Genomic DNA, 16,682 nt, shown 5'->3' on the forward strand with positions numbered 1-16,682 from the left:
CTAGAACCATTTTTTACCAGCTTGCATTATCGTATATTATTTAAATATTGTAAACAAGCTTAAAATTGGTTTTTTATTTCTCGAGTCTTTATTTCAGAAATGAAACAAACATACTGGTTGATTGCATTTTTCTGAAAGTTAGTGCTTTTATTTAAAGTGTCATTGCTTCGACCACATTTCTTTCATCTTGATATTATAAAATTGAAGTTTTTTTCCAAAATTTGATAGAATCTCGATAAAGATTTAAAATCAGAGATTCCATGCATCATCTATTTCATTCAGCAAAGAAAACAAGACATGAATAAATATGTGATGACATGTGTAGAGCAGAGAGTGAACCTCACAAAACATCAGTTTTATTAGTGTAATTTGGAAGAAATTTGGCACTGGAAGATTATTTGTCCATCGTTTTAAATCATTTAGCACTGATCTCTTCGAACCAAAAATGGCACGAGTTAACTTCGTCTATCGAAGGAAAGAGTTGCTATGCTCATACGTTCGAACCGTTGATGGATGCTTTTGACTTTATTGAATATTAAAAGCAAACGAAAATGTTCTCTGAAAAGTTAAATTTTTTATTGCTCTGATCAAACATATTTTGTCCCTTCAGTGAACTTACTTTCGTAACTAATCATTCAAATTTCTTAAAGGAAAAAACTACACTCGAGTGGTTTTGGAAGTTTTTGTCTTCTTTTTCAAATCAGAGACATTCAATCAGGCAGCATTTTGAATGTATGCAATAGCAGCGGAAAGAATTGCTGTCATTTTTGAACTTCTCATAACAAAATCAATTGCTACATTTAAACTTTTGCCATTCCTTGATTTCTTGCTCAAAGTCAACGATCAAGCTTGTTCAGACTTTTCCTTTTTTTTTTTCTTCTCATTGTTTTCCCTTCATTCATCCGTGTAAGATAATGAATAGTTGAGAAAACTAATTTTTTAGCTGCCTATGGGCAAAAAGTGAAGTGTGAAGCAGTGGATCTTCTGAAAAGTTAATTGGTTGTCATATCCAATATGGAAGTTGTCCAAAAAAGAATTGATCGATCGGACATTCTTTATAATAATTATAATATTCCTTACAATAGCTTTGCCATTAATTTGAGTTGAATTCCCTCTAGTGTTTAAATGATGGCTTATGTATTATTACAACAACACAATTGCAACAAACAGATAACATGATTAGGGCGGACAGAGAGATCATATGATGAAATGACCCGAAGCATTCCCGCTCGATTGGTCTATGTGTTGTGCTTTGGATAAGCTAATGGAAGATGGAAGCTCTCCCACTTCGCCGTCTGTTCGCGTCCCCACATTTATTTGAGAAAATGGGAAGGACCGGTGATGAAGAATGAGTAGTGCATCATCTTCCTTTCTCTCTAATCTTTCTACTTGTTTTTTTTTCTTTTTTACACTGATCTTCATTTGTCAGTTTTTGATGGAACTTTATCAGTTTTTTCTCGAAACTAATACCAAATCGATGAGGGAAACTTTGCCGTCTGGATTGTATCACTTTGATATTCTTATTCCTAGGACATCACTACCCTTATCTCTTGACATTACCACTGACCAGTTTGGCTTCACTTTCGTCTTTTCTCGTTTTCTTCAGTCCCATCGTTTTATGAGAATTGAGGAGAAAAGTAGCAAGATTTTCGATATAATGATCAGATTAAAGGAAATTTAGCATAATAATGATTACATTGAGCATAATAATGATTACATGAATATTTAATGATTTGCAATTCATTATCATGCCAACATTAATGATTATATTGCATGAATATTTAATGATTTGGAATTCATTATCATGCCAACATTAATGAAGCATCGGTGGGAATGATGTAACGGTACATTTTTTCATTAATCAAACTCTTTTCTGCTTTTCTTACCTTGACATCTCTGGCAACCATTGATGAATAATAAGAATCATATCAGAAAATGAGTGCCTTTTGCACTACGAAGTGTTCTTTGAGTGTTCTTTGATTTACAAAAATCTTAGTTAAATTTGGGCGTTCTAAAACTCTCGTCATTCACGGATGCTCGCTGAAAGTTTTCACGTAGATTTCCCTTCTTTTACAGACAAATATTTTCTTGATAGTTGGGCATTTTTTCATTTCTTTCCAGTACTGACAGGAACGTTTCATTTAGTTGAATTTAACACTTTGTAAGCACTGAATATGCACTCTCCCATACGTCACTTCTTAAAAAGTACAGTTATCAGTGGTAATATTTCCATAGCATGAGATTGTGAGGATATACTACACTACCATTTGATAGATGTAATCTTTCCCGTTCTCTTTCCCTTCCATTCAAGCACAGATACTTATCAGTCGGATGTTTTCAATTTTATTAAGTGCCAAAGATGTATATTTGATGAGTATTCTCAAGTTTTCATTTTCATTATTTTTCTTATTTAGTTTATTCCTTCACATCTCACCGTAATTTTTGGTTTTTTTTTCAAGCATTTATTTACTTCCTATTTTACCGTAATCTTCAGTTTTTCTTCAAAATTTAATTAAAAAAGTGAGGAGGAGAAATTGAAAGAAAAAGATAGGGGAGAAAGAGAAATACTATCCACCGACTCAAACCAATAGAGTTCTGAATCCACATATGGTAATCAATCTGTATACAACAGAAAAGTAGAGAATCCCCTCTTGACAACTGATTTCCGCCTGTTGTTGGTTTCGATCCTTGTCGTCTGGACGAGGAAAATAAATGAGATAAACAAGTCACTGGTATTTATAAATTTAAACTCAGGGAAAATTTAATTACCACTCTATATGAATCTCCATCTCTAAACCTTTTCCTCTTTCAGCTGAAACACAAAATTATTCTTTTCTTTAAATATTTTGGTTTGATTTTCTCCTGGAATTCTACCTTTCATCCACTTGTGGAAGATTAACTTCGTGCCAATAGTACTCGCGTACTGCTCTGCAGGGAACTCATTTATCTGTACCATTTTGATAAACCGGATAAGTTAGGAATTGAATCTTATTAGGATTTCTTATAATCGTTTTGGATGAGGCATTTCCTTAATGAATTCAGCAGCTCACTTCCAGCTGTCTTATTCTTGAAGGTTAATATGTTTAAATCTGAAATGTTTTAGACGTAAAGTTCATAAGTATGTCTGTTAAACCTTGCTGTAAAGCATTTTCAAGAGATGTATTGCAGAAATAGTCAGGTGTTTAGTCAGGTAAAGGATAAACACAAACTCTCCCTTATTGCAATTAGTAAGACCATTCCCAAGAAATGTTAAGATTAATTATGTGTTTTTGAATGTCTCGAAATTCCTATCATTAAATGCAGCCACTTATGATGTGCCATAGATATATAATTTTAATAAAACTGCTGAATAAAATCACCATTTATTGTGCAGAATAGTACATCATTTATCGGTCTGTTACTTTAATATCGATGATGATGAGCTGTTCGAACTATGGTCAATCAATAAAAATTCCAAAGTAGCTGATAGTTTAAGAAAACAGTTATCACCAGATTAACTTTTTAAAAGCACGAATGTGGAGTCTTATTTATAAAATAAGAGAAATCAAGAAGTCTAATAAAAAAATATGCAATAATTCTTTCGGGTAGTGACGAAAGATAATATGGAAATATTAAAATATTTCCGATAAAAAAATAGATTTATTTGAATGTTCTGCAAACTTTACTGCATTTATGGAAGACTAGATATAAAGGAAAAGATAAATAACGGACCGAATGTTTTATCAGCTGTTATCTTGAGTTTCTTTCGAGACGTAGTCAGTTTTACATTGCTTGTTTCTTAACTGATTATCTTCTATATTATCTTTGGTATTAATTAAAATTTATGGAGAGAAAATTGGACATTGTTGCAAACGTAATCTAATCTAAAAATTTGTTACCATTATGAATTTAAAATAATTTCATGATAACCATTCACTCTTTCATCAGCGATTGCCAATGAATACAAACAGTTTTCACAGATGCATTTGCTATATTTATTAGTATTTTCGTGTTATTCCATTCACAGTGAGACTCGAAAGTTATCATCGAAGTAGATATTATCAAAGTAGATGTTATATCTGATAGTATCACTATACTGTAAACAGCATATTATTTTCTCTGCAAATCTTGTAGATATTGCCGTGAATGTACAATTTTCATCACCTGACTTTCCATATGAAATTTTTTCCCGAATAATCCAAGATGAGATAATGTTTACTTTCTCAGATTTTTATCTCTTTCATTTTCAGAAGTATTCGCATATCTCGAAATCATTTTTGGACAATGTACCAAAAGACACTGCTTTTAACAACTGTGACAGCCCTTCATGTTGGTATGTCACTTTTGCATTTCTCAGGAGGGTTACATCAACTGCATTTTTTTTTTGCAAGAGAGACATATCTCAGTTTAATTTATAGGTAGATTTACACATTTGCTAAACAGTTCACTTCCTGAAATGAAAGCAAATTTTGATTATTTAATGCGATTTCAACTTCTCTAAATCGGCTTTTTTCCTTTTTTTTTGTTAAGGTTGTAATCTCAGTTTTAATTTTTTCTACATTTCATTAATGCTAAACAAACCTTTGTAAGAATTACGAGGCTATCACTCTTTTTATCAGGATCATATAATTTGTTTTCTGATCCTTCTATTTTCAAAATTTTTGCTTTAAAAAAAAAAATTGTCCCAAATTTTCACATTTTTCCAGCTGCACATAAATTTGGTTATGGTAAAGAGGATGGGCCGAGCAAATGGCGAGGCGTATGTCAAACTGGGAAACGTCAGTCACCTGTAGACATTAGAGCATTTGAAATAGAAGTTGCACCTTTAGATCCTTTACTGTTTTTGAACTATGAGCTTACCGGTCATATTCACCTAGCAAATAACGGACATACTGGTGAGTTGTTAAATAATTCATGCAATCTTTTTGAACATTTTCTTTTCGAAATTTTTGAGTTATGTGTTATTTGTTTGTGTTATCCGCTATGTTTAATGGAATCCAAAAAACTTTTAAAAAAAAGGTGCACTAGGAAGAACTAAGGAAAACGTTGCTATGCGTAACGTGAAAGTTTTTTAATAGCATCTCTCAAATATCCCGAGCGCAAATTTGGGCAAAAGAAGTGCCTGATAATCCGTTTAAACATGAATCTGGATTTTATGGCTCAAACTGCACAGGACAATAAACAATGGACGCAATATAAGAATTAGGAAATTTGGAACCATAAATTTGCAGTAGAAAATCGAGAAAACTGCTGCTGCTGCTGCTGCTTCTGCTGCTGCTGCTGCTGCTGCTTTGCCTTATGCGCACTATACGGGTGCATTGTGCCGCCTAAGTGTACCGAAGGAAGGATTGAGTTACTGTATCCTTGAGTTGAGGGATGGTACTTAGGGCATCATTACCTCTTCTTAGATTTTTAATTATAAACATTCTAACCTATAAACTTAGTAACAATTGCACTTAATGTCCTTTAAATTCACTACAGTAATTGGTTCTGGTTTTGAAACGTGGGGTCAGGAACGACCGCATATTTCTGGAGGTGGTCTCAATGGTACCTACCAGCTGTCACAGTTTCACTTTCATTGGTCGCAACAAAATGATACTGGCAGTGAGCATACCATTGCTTCGTTGCATTATCCTGGCGAGGTGAGTAATCAGTAATTTATGCTGCCTTGACTATAAACGACTGTTAGTTCATTTATCACTATCTCTTCTATTCCGATGATAATCCATTAATGAGATTCAAGTATTATTTAGTGATTCCTCAAAGTATTTGGTGCATTAATAATGATTAATAAGGAAATATTTTAATTAATGAGGAAGTATTACTCTCTCATTACTTCCATTAACTTGCTTCAAATTTATTAGTAATTAAGATCTTTAAACATGTTAAATAATTGCGTCTTTATTCGATCGAATTAAAATGAAAGTTCAGTTAAAGTTGACAAATTGAAAAAAACCAGACAGAACTGCTAGAAAACCAATTTAAAATCTACTTTTTCCGAGGAGATCAACGTTTTGCTCGAGTTAATTACTCCATCATCAGATCAGATACGACCTACCATTCGGTGCAAACAGTATACATATGCTTGTTTCAGCTACACTTGGTGCATATCAAGAAAGATCCGTCTCCAGAAGAAGTGAACACCATTGCTGTCGTCGCTGTATTTATAAGACTTGATGATCATGTTGGATCATTGCATAGTCTTAAACCTTATATCCAAAATATCAGAATGCCAAGTTAGTTCTAGCACAGTTTACTTCCTTCCACAAGTCAACCTTAATTCTACTGACTCCCTTTTCTTTTAATACTTACTGCTTATATGTACACATATTGTCACCGATTTTAACTATTGCAGAATCATTTATTGATTTTCTCGTTTGTTTTAAACTACGACTCTCAAAAATTAATGGTGAAGAATATGACATGGTTTTCGAGCTGCTCAATTACAGAGACCGAGCTTGTGGTACCTGGTTTTAGTGTCAACTCATTGCTTCCAGAACATAGGGAAAATTTCTACAGGTATGAAGGGTCACTGACAACGCCTGGTTGTGATGAAGCTGTAGTATGGACACTAATGGCGGATCCTATCATGGCCACTCCATCACAAGTGAGAATTACCTCACAAGTGCAATAATTTTAAAATGACGGAACTGATAAACTGATAGGATATGGTATGTACACCTAAAGAGACTTTATAAAATAGGCTGCAGAGAATGAGCTTTATGATTCCAAATCAAGCGAAGGATTTCCCTTTATCAAGCCTGGTTTCTCTTTCTTCTGACTGGTATTTCTTACACTGAAGTGGAAAATTAACACTCCCACTTCTGCTGCGATAGTAGGCGCATTGATATCCCAATTGATTAAAGTACGCTCTCTTTTAATTAAATTAAAAAGTAGTCAAAATACCTCGAGTTCTAACATGAAGTCTTTTTTTCTATTTGGTCCAGGTTTTATTATCATCATTCGACCAGATTTTTTCAAAGAAATGAGTCTCTGTGAAATTCTTGGATTAACCTCAACAATTGAATATTGTTATATAAATCACGGCATCACTGAATATCGAAATACTTTGTCCCATAACATTGCTTATAAATGAATTATATTAGATTTAAAAGTTATCATTTTCTATCTTATTCCAGCAAGGTCGTCACTTTTTTTTAAAATATAAACTGGAAATTTCTTTCATCGCATAAAATAATTAAGAAATCTGGACTAAATAAATCGTTCAAAGCAACATTCAAACACCTTTTATATGCAGTACAATAATGAAATGGAAATGACAGGTTGTAGTGCTTTTAATTAGTGAAACGATACGGCTTGGGGTCAAATAGAAATCTTCGCAGCTCAAATGAGCATTCTGAGTATGTCAGAATGCCATTATGGGAAAAATTTCCTTTATAACACTGCAAACATTATGGAAGATTTTTCTAACAAGTCTATTGGTCATTATTGATTTGGCAGCCGTTATTATTCACTTTTCCATTAAAAAAATAAACGCCTTTATCTCAATCCATAAATTTTTGGATTCAAATTGCAAATAATGCATTTACACGGTTGAAGATGGGATTGTAGCAAGGGCTGTAATAACAACCACAGTAGTAACTAAACTAATGAAGTTATTTCTCTGTCATTAAATTAACATATGATTATCATTATTAAGAAGACAACTTCAATAAGTGCCAATAAATACGATTACTTAGTGTAAAAGAGGAATAATTCATTTGGTATTATCAGAATAAAACCTAATTGCTGAATTTTCTTAAGCGATAAGTTGCGACTGTTTCATTTTACAGATACGAGCATTTCGTGAGGTGCAATTTGCATCCGGAAATCCTGGACACAATTGGCGTCCAACACAACCACTGAATGGTCGTAAAATACTATTTCGTCCTACAATTACTCTTCGACGTACGAGTGGGGGTGTTTTGTTGAAGCCAGTTTCCAAAGTGCTTTTAATTATTTGGCTCTACGGAATATATCATATTTTTTTGATCTTTTAGTGTATTTCCGATATTCTGTTGAAATTAAGATCTGCGCTCTTTCTGCATAACTCCTTCATAGCTATTATTGTCTTTCATAGTTATTTAATTTCCACTGAGCTCAAGTTCATTCTTTTTCTGTCAACCTGAATCTCATCCTTGAATCGCCAGACACATTAACGCTTCTTGTTAATATGAGCTCTATAATTTATGTCAATTCAAGAATTCGAATGGAAATTAAAGCAATAAATAAATTGACGAAACTTTTAGCATACAATGTGCTTTTCTTAAAAAAACACGAATGATTTGTTGTCATGAAAATGTCAATGGAGTTTCCTACGTCACATGTTGGAGTGCGGAAAAAGAGGAATTGAGTTACTTTAAAATCTTCAAATCAAACAGAAATATAAGAAATAACATCATTCTTCATATAAATTTGAAAATATTAGTAGATTTACTTTTCTACTTTTCTATACAGAACACTGTATTTTTGGATGATGTACATGCTTCATTTCATTCAAACTTTTGCCAACCAAACTCGAGCTCTGATAAATGAAAGCTCGTAAGATTTGCTTTCATCTAATTTCAATTTCTTTTATTTATTTTTCATCTGTCTGTCCTGCATAAGAAGTAGCATTTTCATATGTTTTTTTCAGTGCACAGAATGTTGCAATGTTGCACAATGTTGCAAAACTTCATGTTGCATTGTATAAAATGCATTATGTCAAGAATGCAACATGCATATCTATTAATGCGCAACTATCTCTCTAGTTATTACTTTGACATCGATGTCACCTATTACAAGTGTAATAGCTATTGCTTGACACTTCATCGATTAGTTTGAGGAGGAAGAAAATAAAAGTTGTGTTATCAAATGCATTTCAAACAGCATATCGTTGACTGCTTTTTATCTGTTCAAGGTTTTGATGTAATCAAATTGAATCCATCGTCTATCGTTCGGATCAATCTCCCCATGCGAATCGCGTTTTGCCATCATTCGTAGCTCACGATATGCTGTATACAACTGCAATTTACTTCTTCCATCTATACTTATGGATAGTTAGCAGTAAGATGAAATGCAGTTTTAGTGATATACTTTTGGGTTGAAAATTCGAAAATTATTTAAAAAACGGAAGTTTTAATTTTCAAATTCAACTGCAATAAATTTATATCATTTCTTTTAGAAAAATCAATCATCGCACCGCAAGATAAGCTTTGCAGAATTGAGGATTGTTCCAATGATATTCTTCATAATTCTTTTCTAGTTCATCCTTCAACAACTGCAACGTGCCTTCGTATTGCAAAATGTATTCTGAATAAGGAAGCTAATGTTCTTGTGAGTTTATAATAATTCTCAGAGCTATCTGAATATTTGGATATTTTGATATTCCTATGGGATTCATTTATATCTTGATATACTTTGAACTTTGGGACAAAATGAAAAATTTACTGTAATATTCGTAGAGTTGAGGATCGATAATTTTTTTGAAAATAATATGACTAATAGAGCAAATCAACGCAACCGTAACAACTGCACCAGGATATTTGAAAATTACATCAGATAATTTCTGCAGCAAAGGTTCGCACCATTTCGGAAATATTTGTATGGAAGATCCAAAATCCATTTCATAAAAATTACTATCTAAAATAATATTCCATCCCATTATAGTTTATTAAAAATACTGTTCAAAAGACCAATAGAAATTGCTGTACTTGTATTTGAAGTTTAAGTATGTCTTTGAGGATATTTCAGTATGAAAGAAGTACCGGATAAATTCTTATTTCACCTGCAAGATATTATTTAGCCGAAAGGAATGGAATTTAAAGGAAATGAAATAACAAAGATTACGCATTTATGCAAATGTTTTGTCTATAATTTAAGATCCCATGAAATTTATTCAGTTCATATATGTAAGTCAAATGCATAATGGATGGGACTTTTAGATGTCGAGGCGTTTAAATAGTAATATTCAAAGATGAATTTCAAAGTCTTTCATTATCTATAATTACCATAGTTTCACTTCAATTGATTAAATAATAATTGTATGCAGTTACTGAGCGCGACAACCTTGAAGGCTGTCGTCTTTCAGAGTTTCATTTCATGTGAATTGTTTCTTCAAATTTTTATTTCAGGTTCTCACGCAAATAATCAGCTCTAGCAGAAGTAGTCAAAAAGCTTTAAAGTATAATGAGTGAGATTTAGGTTTCATTAATTATAGAAACCTTATATTCAGAGTAGTAGCAAAATAATGGATGTGGAATATGGCTAAGGAGGAAAGATTTTTATGATTCGATAAAACAGATTTAATTAATGATGACATTCATGTCAAGCTATTTTTGATAAAATCTGTTAAAATCCTTGTATCTTTTCTATCTTTAAATGGAAGGATGATATGAATTATAATAAAATGCAAGTATAAATCTATGTTCTGAATCGGAATAATTTACAAAACTGATTGCTTTAACAAATATTTATTTTCCTTATTTAAATATTCTCTTTACAATGAAAGAAAAAATCGAATTAGAACAAAGAGAGTTATAATAAAAATAAATATTTTATAGCGAAATATTGCAATAAACAGAACGAAAACGATGGCATTCAAAATTCATTAAAACAAATGTGGACATTATTCTTAAAGCACCCTTAAATTCTTACTAAATCCGCACCTAAAATTCTAAAATTGTTATTTAATTTTGAAGGGTAAAATTCAAAGAGTAAATAATGGAACCACTTTGTTTCTTTTTCACTAAATAAATCAGCACATTGATGGCAAATTTGCTGATTGCAAGAAATTATTTGACAAAAATTAATAAAACTTTCAAACAAATTGCAAACTTTACAAATATAGCAATGTAAGGAACAGGCAACAAAGTATCTTCAATCTGTCAAGATCGCTACTGGCTGGATAAATATTAGCTGAAGGTCCCCTAGCTCCCGACAAAGTGTATATAATGAAAGCATTGTATCATAAGTGATAGAAATTTGCATAATACAAAGAGAATCTAAAATAAGTTTCCAGACAAATACTTAGGTATTACCACTTTTAAGACTGGATCATTAATTAGTCACTTAGTTAATGAGTCAAAATAAAAGCAAAAAAGACGCTTATATTTTCGACAAAATATACAAGCATAGTTAGTCTTTCAGCATTTGACAGTGCACAGTGAATTAAATTTTTGAATTGAGTGATAGCAACAAAGAGAGTGATTTGAGCCTAGCCAAAAGCAAGGGCCAGAGCTCTAATGGTCTTTTTTTTCCTAAAAATATATTTTATTACAACTTTTGGCTTTTAAACTTTGGTCAAACACTCAGTTAAAACTTGAAATTTCCTTCATTCTTGCACATTCATTTTCTATCCATACATCTACCGTATGCGCATCAGTCCAAAATTATTCAACATTGAAGGTAATAAAGTGGAATATGGTAACAGTAAAGAATTCCAATTCTTTCGCTTCCCTGAAAAAACAGTATCATAATTTTAAGCTCAAAAGAGAAAAATATGCAAAGCAATTCTTCTGGTACCTTTTGAAGGTACAAAATGATTATAGCCATGTCGATCGATTTCTGTATCTTCCAAATTCAAATTAATATATCATTTAAACTATTGCTTTGATATCTGTGTTTATGATAGCTGGATGGAATACAGAGAGCGCAAGAAAGCCGACAATTCGCTGCCATATATGCTTCCCGAGAGCCGTGACATTCACCATGTCTTGCCCATAAGTCACAATTCGGATTGTCATCAGTACAGCTGCGTACTGAAATAAGGAAACTAACAGCATGCAAACTCTTTTCCTTTAATCAACTTAAATTTTGGATATAAATTTCTCATTTCTACTCTTAAATTTTCAAAGGGAACTGGAAGAAAATAATATTTTTGAAAATTAAAATACAACCTAAACCATATCAATATGATTTTTAATAAATCTGTGGTGCTGAAGAATTTCAATGTTTACTGTAGCATCGTACCAGTTATCGATTGACTCGATCAAAATAGAAAACTTGTTATTATTGCTGTCTCAAAACTGCCAAGTGACAAGTGGTCTTAGTACAATCCAAATACATATGTATAAGGTTCACCTTGGTTAACGGCAGAGAAAAGTGGGTGACAAGTATTACAAGTTTTAGAGCAACGCTTAATCATGAAATTTCGATGCTTGCTATAGCATCCGACATTTCGAACCCAATACTCACAATATGGCTCCAAGTCTTGGCACTCTGTAATTTTACTTTCATTAAAAAATTGCACAAGATAAAAAGACAATGAAAACATAATTTTATTCATACTCTTTTCAAAGCTATTCAATAAAATCTCTTAGACTATTCAATTCCAGAAAACTATTACTCTCAATATTTTCGAGTTTACGATAGACAAATCTGTGTAAATATTTAATGAAGAAGATCAATCAAAATGTTTTTTCAGGAATTGGTTTCCAAGATTTCAAATTCAACTTTTAGATAAAACCAACTCAAAATAAAACTACCATAATTATACAATTTGCCATTCCCATTTAGCTGATAGTTTTTTTGCTTTTGTTGCCTATTGATTTTATTTTGCCATGATTTACGAGACTGTTGTATTAGTAGAGGTAAGAAATTTCTTTGTTGAAGGTAACGCATGCCGGAACAGCATGGAGCTAAAAGTTGACAGAATGTGAAATCTTCATTTTTTTATTCACAATAAGAATGAAGCATGATCGACAAATGGTATGAAGATTATTTGATCAAGTTCTACTCTTTTATGAATCCCAGCGGAATACATAGCAATAATTATGAAGTGTATATACATATATATCATCAAGCTTCAAATTGGAAAGCGGCTTTAAGACTTTCGAGCTATTGAAGAAATTTTTAATAAGCTTACGACAGAGGCCCTCTGAAGTGCACTCTCCGCCACATTGACAATTGGAACATCGCGGTCCAAAAAGATACGGCCGTTTGCCAAATTGATTACCACTGCGAAACTATGACATATACAAATTTCCAAAAAGACAAAATTATAAAATTTGATTTCAAATAGTAAAGAAAGGAAAAAAATAAGCACGAACTTATCAATAATTAAACTTTATGTTACTTCTTGAAAATTTGGCCAGATTTTGTGTCATTTTAAAAAAAAATGAATTGTTAATTAAAGGTTTTTCGTGTTATTTACTGAATAAAATTGTTTATTTCGACTAATAAAACTTCAATAATTGATTTGATAAAAATTCGACGTGCAATCTATACATAAAACATTATATGCACTTATTGGTTATAATAAAGTGACTTAATCAGAATTTGAATTAATAAATGGATAGGAGATATTTGATGAGTAACATACCCTTCACCATAATTGCAAATAATGATATGTCCTTGATTTATACCTCTTCCATTCTTAATACCATAACAGTGAACTGCAGCACAACCCACAGCACATGTTTCACCCCAGACATACTGAAATCATCTCAACATTCTGAGATGATTTAAATATTCAAACAAAACTTGCTGAAAATTCACTTTTTTGTAATCATTCTCTTAAAATGCTAATTATTCAGTTAGATTTAGAGTGATTTGATTTTGCAAAATAATGTCTTACAAATTGATTTTTTGACAAGTATGGCAATAATATTCCATTTTACATCAATTAAAGTTCAATATTACTTCATCTGCATTTTGTTACAAATTTGGAGTTAATTAAGTTTATTTCAAAATAATTTAATGAATCGACGCAGACTAAATTAAACCTCACTGTACTCATTTTAAGTTCAATAAACAAATTGAATTGAACTGAGCCAAAAAGAAAACTTTAAAATAGAATAGGCTGTGTAAGCTAGTGAAATAAAAATTACTGTTAAACTTGTTTACCGAAGAGTAAAAATATTAGAAAATACACAATTATCATTTATTTGCTTCTTTTTAAAAAACCTTACATCACTAAAGGAAATATCTAAGCAATTGTAAGAATTGCAAATAAATTTTTCTGCACAAATGGATTGATGAGTAAAATTTTCTGAAAGAAAAGGAAATGACAAGATGTGAAGAAAAATTTTCCTCCGTATTTCTGAAAGGTCATAAGAGACACTAAAACTAGTAAAACTTTTGACCTACTGGTGAAGAGTATTCAATGGGAATTGTTTTTTGTTTTAAATTTGAACCACACCTCCTTAGGAGAAAATTTTTTAATCCGGTAATAAATTTAGAAGTACAGAAGCGTTACTCTGGAATCAATTATACTTTCAATGGTTTGGAATTTTTCTATTAAACGGCAAGACTTGAAGAGAATGAACAGAACATAATTTTATTGAGGGATACTGCTACTTCCATTCTCGTCTCCCAGGAATGAAGGTATGACTTAATCATACTACCATAAGATTTCCATCAATTCCTGAATCAAGACCTGTGTGTAATGCCCACATTGAGCGCCTTCCATGCATTTATTTTCATTGTAATCATAATACGGTTTCTCATTGAAGAAGTCCAACATTGCTGTTTGAAGATTGGATCGTAAATAAGCTTCATTACTCCACCAAATATTTTCACCAATATAGGAATAACCATAACCTTGTCGTTCATAAGCTAAATTCATTTCAATTAAATGGCTATACCATTTCAACTTAAATGTTTACACTTGAAATTACTACTGAATTTTTAATTCCTTGAAAGACTGACCACTGCGATGCCAAGCATCACATCGTTTAGCATGGCCGTATGCCAGATCAGCAAGCCGTTGATCCCAAACCAGTTCTTGCATGTTTGATGCCGGTTCCTGAGCCCGTAACTGATTGTGAATTGTGATTATTTGTCTCCTTTGTTCATCATTGAAATGATATATTGTATAGATTATTTGAGCTAAAAATTCTTTTCCACTTTACTCTGTTACAATCTAAAAAGCTTTCTTTGATGTTTTTTATTTTAGAAATAATCATAAATCTGCTCTTTCTTTTAATTTGCAACGGTTAAATTATCACAACTAAAAATGCTGCCACTTTTTAGGTCTCGAATAGCATTAAATCAACTTACACGTAACAATGCCAAGATAACAAATGAGTACAGCAGACAAATGACATAGCATCGCTTGAGATTTGTCTTGTTCAACCTAAATTCATTGAGATCAGGCCCTGTTCTATTTCATATACTTGTTGTCCAATTAAAAATTACTAGGCTCATTTTAAAGTGACATCAATTGTATTATAAAATATGCAAATTAAAATTAACCATATGTGAATTAATTTAAATTTGATGTGATTTCCGTTTTTTTGTTTTTATAATCGGAAATGGAAGAAATTATGCATGACAAAAGATATGAATGCATGAGTTGGAGAAAACAAAATTTAAAAAATTGGTCCCAAAATTTAATCTATCAATCTGTTAAAAAGCATTATAATTGGATCACACAAGCAAATTGTTAATAGAAGTAAATTAAAAATGAAAAATAGCATGAAAATGAATAGAACATAAAGAGTGAAGTGATAGATACAAGGGATTTGCAGGATAAAAAATGAAGGAAAATTAAAATATGAAAATGATGTGAAATCTTTGAGAAGTGTTCTTAAATTCTAAAATCCTTCATCATTCCTATCAGGATTATTACTTTTTTAATTACTCATCTTGAATGTCATTAAATGAGCATAATTTGTATAATAATTATACATGAATTGTATAATTGTACACTTTGTTTCATTATATATACCTTGTTTTAATGGTAGGCTTTGTTCAATAAAAGATTAAGTATAAATGCTTTACTCTTTTGCATTTTGAGGATTTATTTCTTATGCCACATGAAAAAATGAACGAACAAAGTCGGAAATGACAAATTTCAAACCTTTACCGCCATCTTGAAAATACAAATTTAGGCCATTTATCAAAATGATCTCATATGTAGTTATTTCATTGGCGCCATTGGTTGTTACTTTTTTTACAAATCGATTCTTTCCATGCAAAATAATTTACGAGCTCTAACTGACCAACTGACCACAATGCTTAGTTACTTATTTTTTGAATTTTTACACAACGTTCTTTTAATGAACTCTTTGAATTTTGCATGGATATTTTAATTCTCATCAATCAGTTTTGGAAGATCTAAACATTAAACTATCAGTATTAAACACTGTTTGTATTGGTTTAGCATAGCGCAAAAATATTCTTCTTGGAATGAATCACAAGAAATTTAATCATAAGTTTATACAATAAATTAAGTGTAATAATTTCAAAGGTTAAATGTAATAAATGGTTTTAACTGTTGGAAGAACATAATTGAAATCTAATTCATGAAACTGTTGAATAAGTTCATCCTTCACATATAGAGATGAAATAAGTTCATCCTTCACATATAGAGATGAAATAAGTTCATCCTTCTTTACTACTCCAATATTTTATTATTTTACCCTTCTTGTTTTTATTTTAGCTTAAAAAAGGAAAATTAAATGGTGAAAATGCAATAAATTCTACTAACTTACAAAGTTTTCTTCGTACGTTAGAAAATAATAGAAATTTAATAATTATAGAGCAATGATCTTATATATATATCCGGCTCGAGGGATTGTTCAGTTAGTAATCGAACATTAAATAATAAATTTATAATGCGGCATGCGGAATCGGATAAATTAATGCGGAACTGATGTTGCAAGGAACTATGTGTGAGTGTAAACCGATTATGCATAGAAATGCATTGAGAAATTTCTGGTCAATTGGAGCAAAATTTGCAACGATCGTAAATTCCAATATAAGTTCCAGTTCTGCTGTAT

The 16,682-nt window shown here is 31.5% G+C and overlaps 3 protein-coding genes across 3 annotated transcripts; 1 reads left to right on the plus strand and 2 right to left on the minus strand.

The window, feature by feature from the left end:
- The first annotated feature begins 4,221 nt into the window (after positions 1-4,221).
- On the plus strand, positions 4,222-8,218 carry LOAG_03324 (eukaryotic-type carbonic anhydrase). The gene is made up of 6 exons (XM_020446290.1): positions 4,222-4,312; positions 4,686-4,874; positions 5,461-5,621; positions 6,074-6,215; positions 6,429-6,586; positions 7,773-8,218. Exons 1-6 carry the CDS (start codon positions 4,264-4,266, stop codon positions 7,977-7,979), a joined length of 906 nt encoding a protein of 301 aa, XP_020303350.1. The 5' UTR covers positions 4,222-4,263; the 3' UTR covers positions 7,980-8,218.
- A 647-nt stretch (positions 8,219-8,865) lies between these two features.
- On the minus strand, positions 8,866-9,583 carry LOAG_03325 (hypothetical protein; the record flags this gene model as incomplete). The annotated part of the gene is made up of 3 exons (XM_003138862.1): positions 8,866-8,982; positions 9,161-9,249; positions 9,385-9,583. The coding sequence occupies 3 exons, from the start codon at positions 9,581-9,583 to the stop codon at positions 8,866-8,868; spliced, it is 405 nt and encodes a 134-aa protein (XP_003138910.1).
- Positions 9,584-11,538: 1,955 nt separating this feature from the next.
- Positions 11,539-15,010, minus strand: LOAG_03326 (hypothetical protein; the record flags this gene model as incomplete). Its single annotated transcript, XM_020446291.1, has 8 exons — positions 11,539-11,717; positions 12,040-12,177; positions 12,444-12,596; positions 12,824-12,915; positions 13,280-13,392; positions 14,336-14,514; positions 14,608-14,787; positions 14,959-15,010. The coding sequence occupies 8 exons, from the start codon at positions 15,008-15,010 to the stop codon at positions 11,539-11,541; spliced, it is 1,086 nt and encodes a 361-aa protein (XP_020303351.1).
- Positions 15,011-16,682: the final 1,672 nt, after the last annotated feature.

The sequence above is a fragment of the Loa loa genome, assembly GCF_000183805.2.
Source record: "Loa loa unplaced genomic scaffold supercont3.7, whole genome shotgun sequence".
Classification (NCBI taxonomy): domain Eukaryota; kingdom Metazoa; phylum Nematoda; class Chromadorea; order Rhabditida; family Onchocercidae; genus Loa; species Loa loa.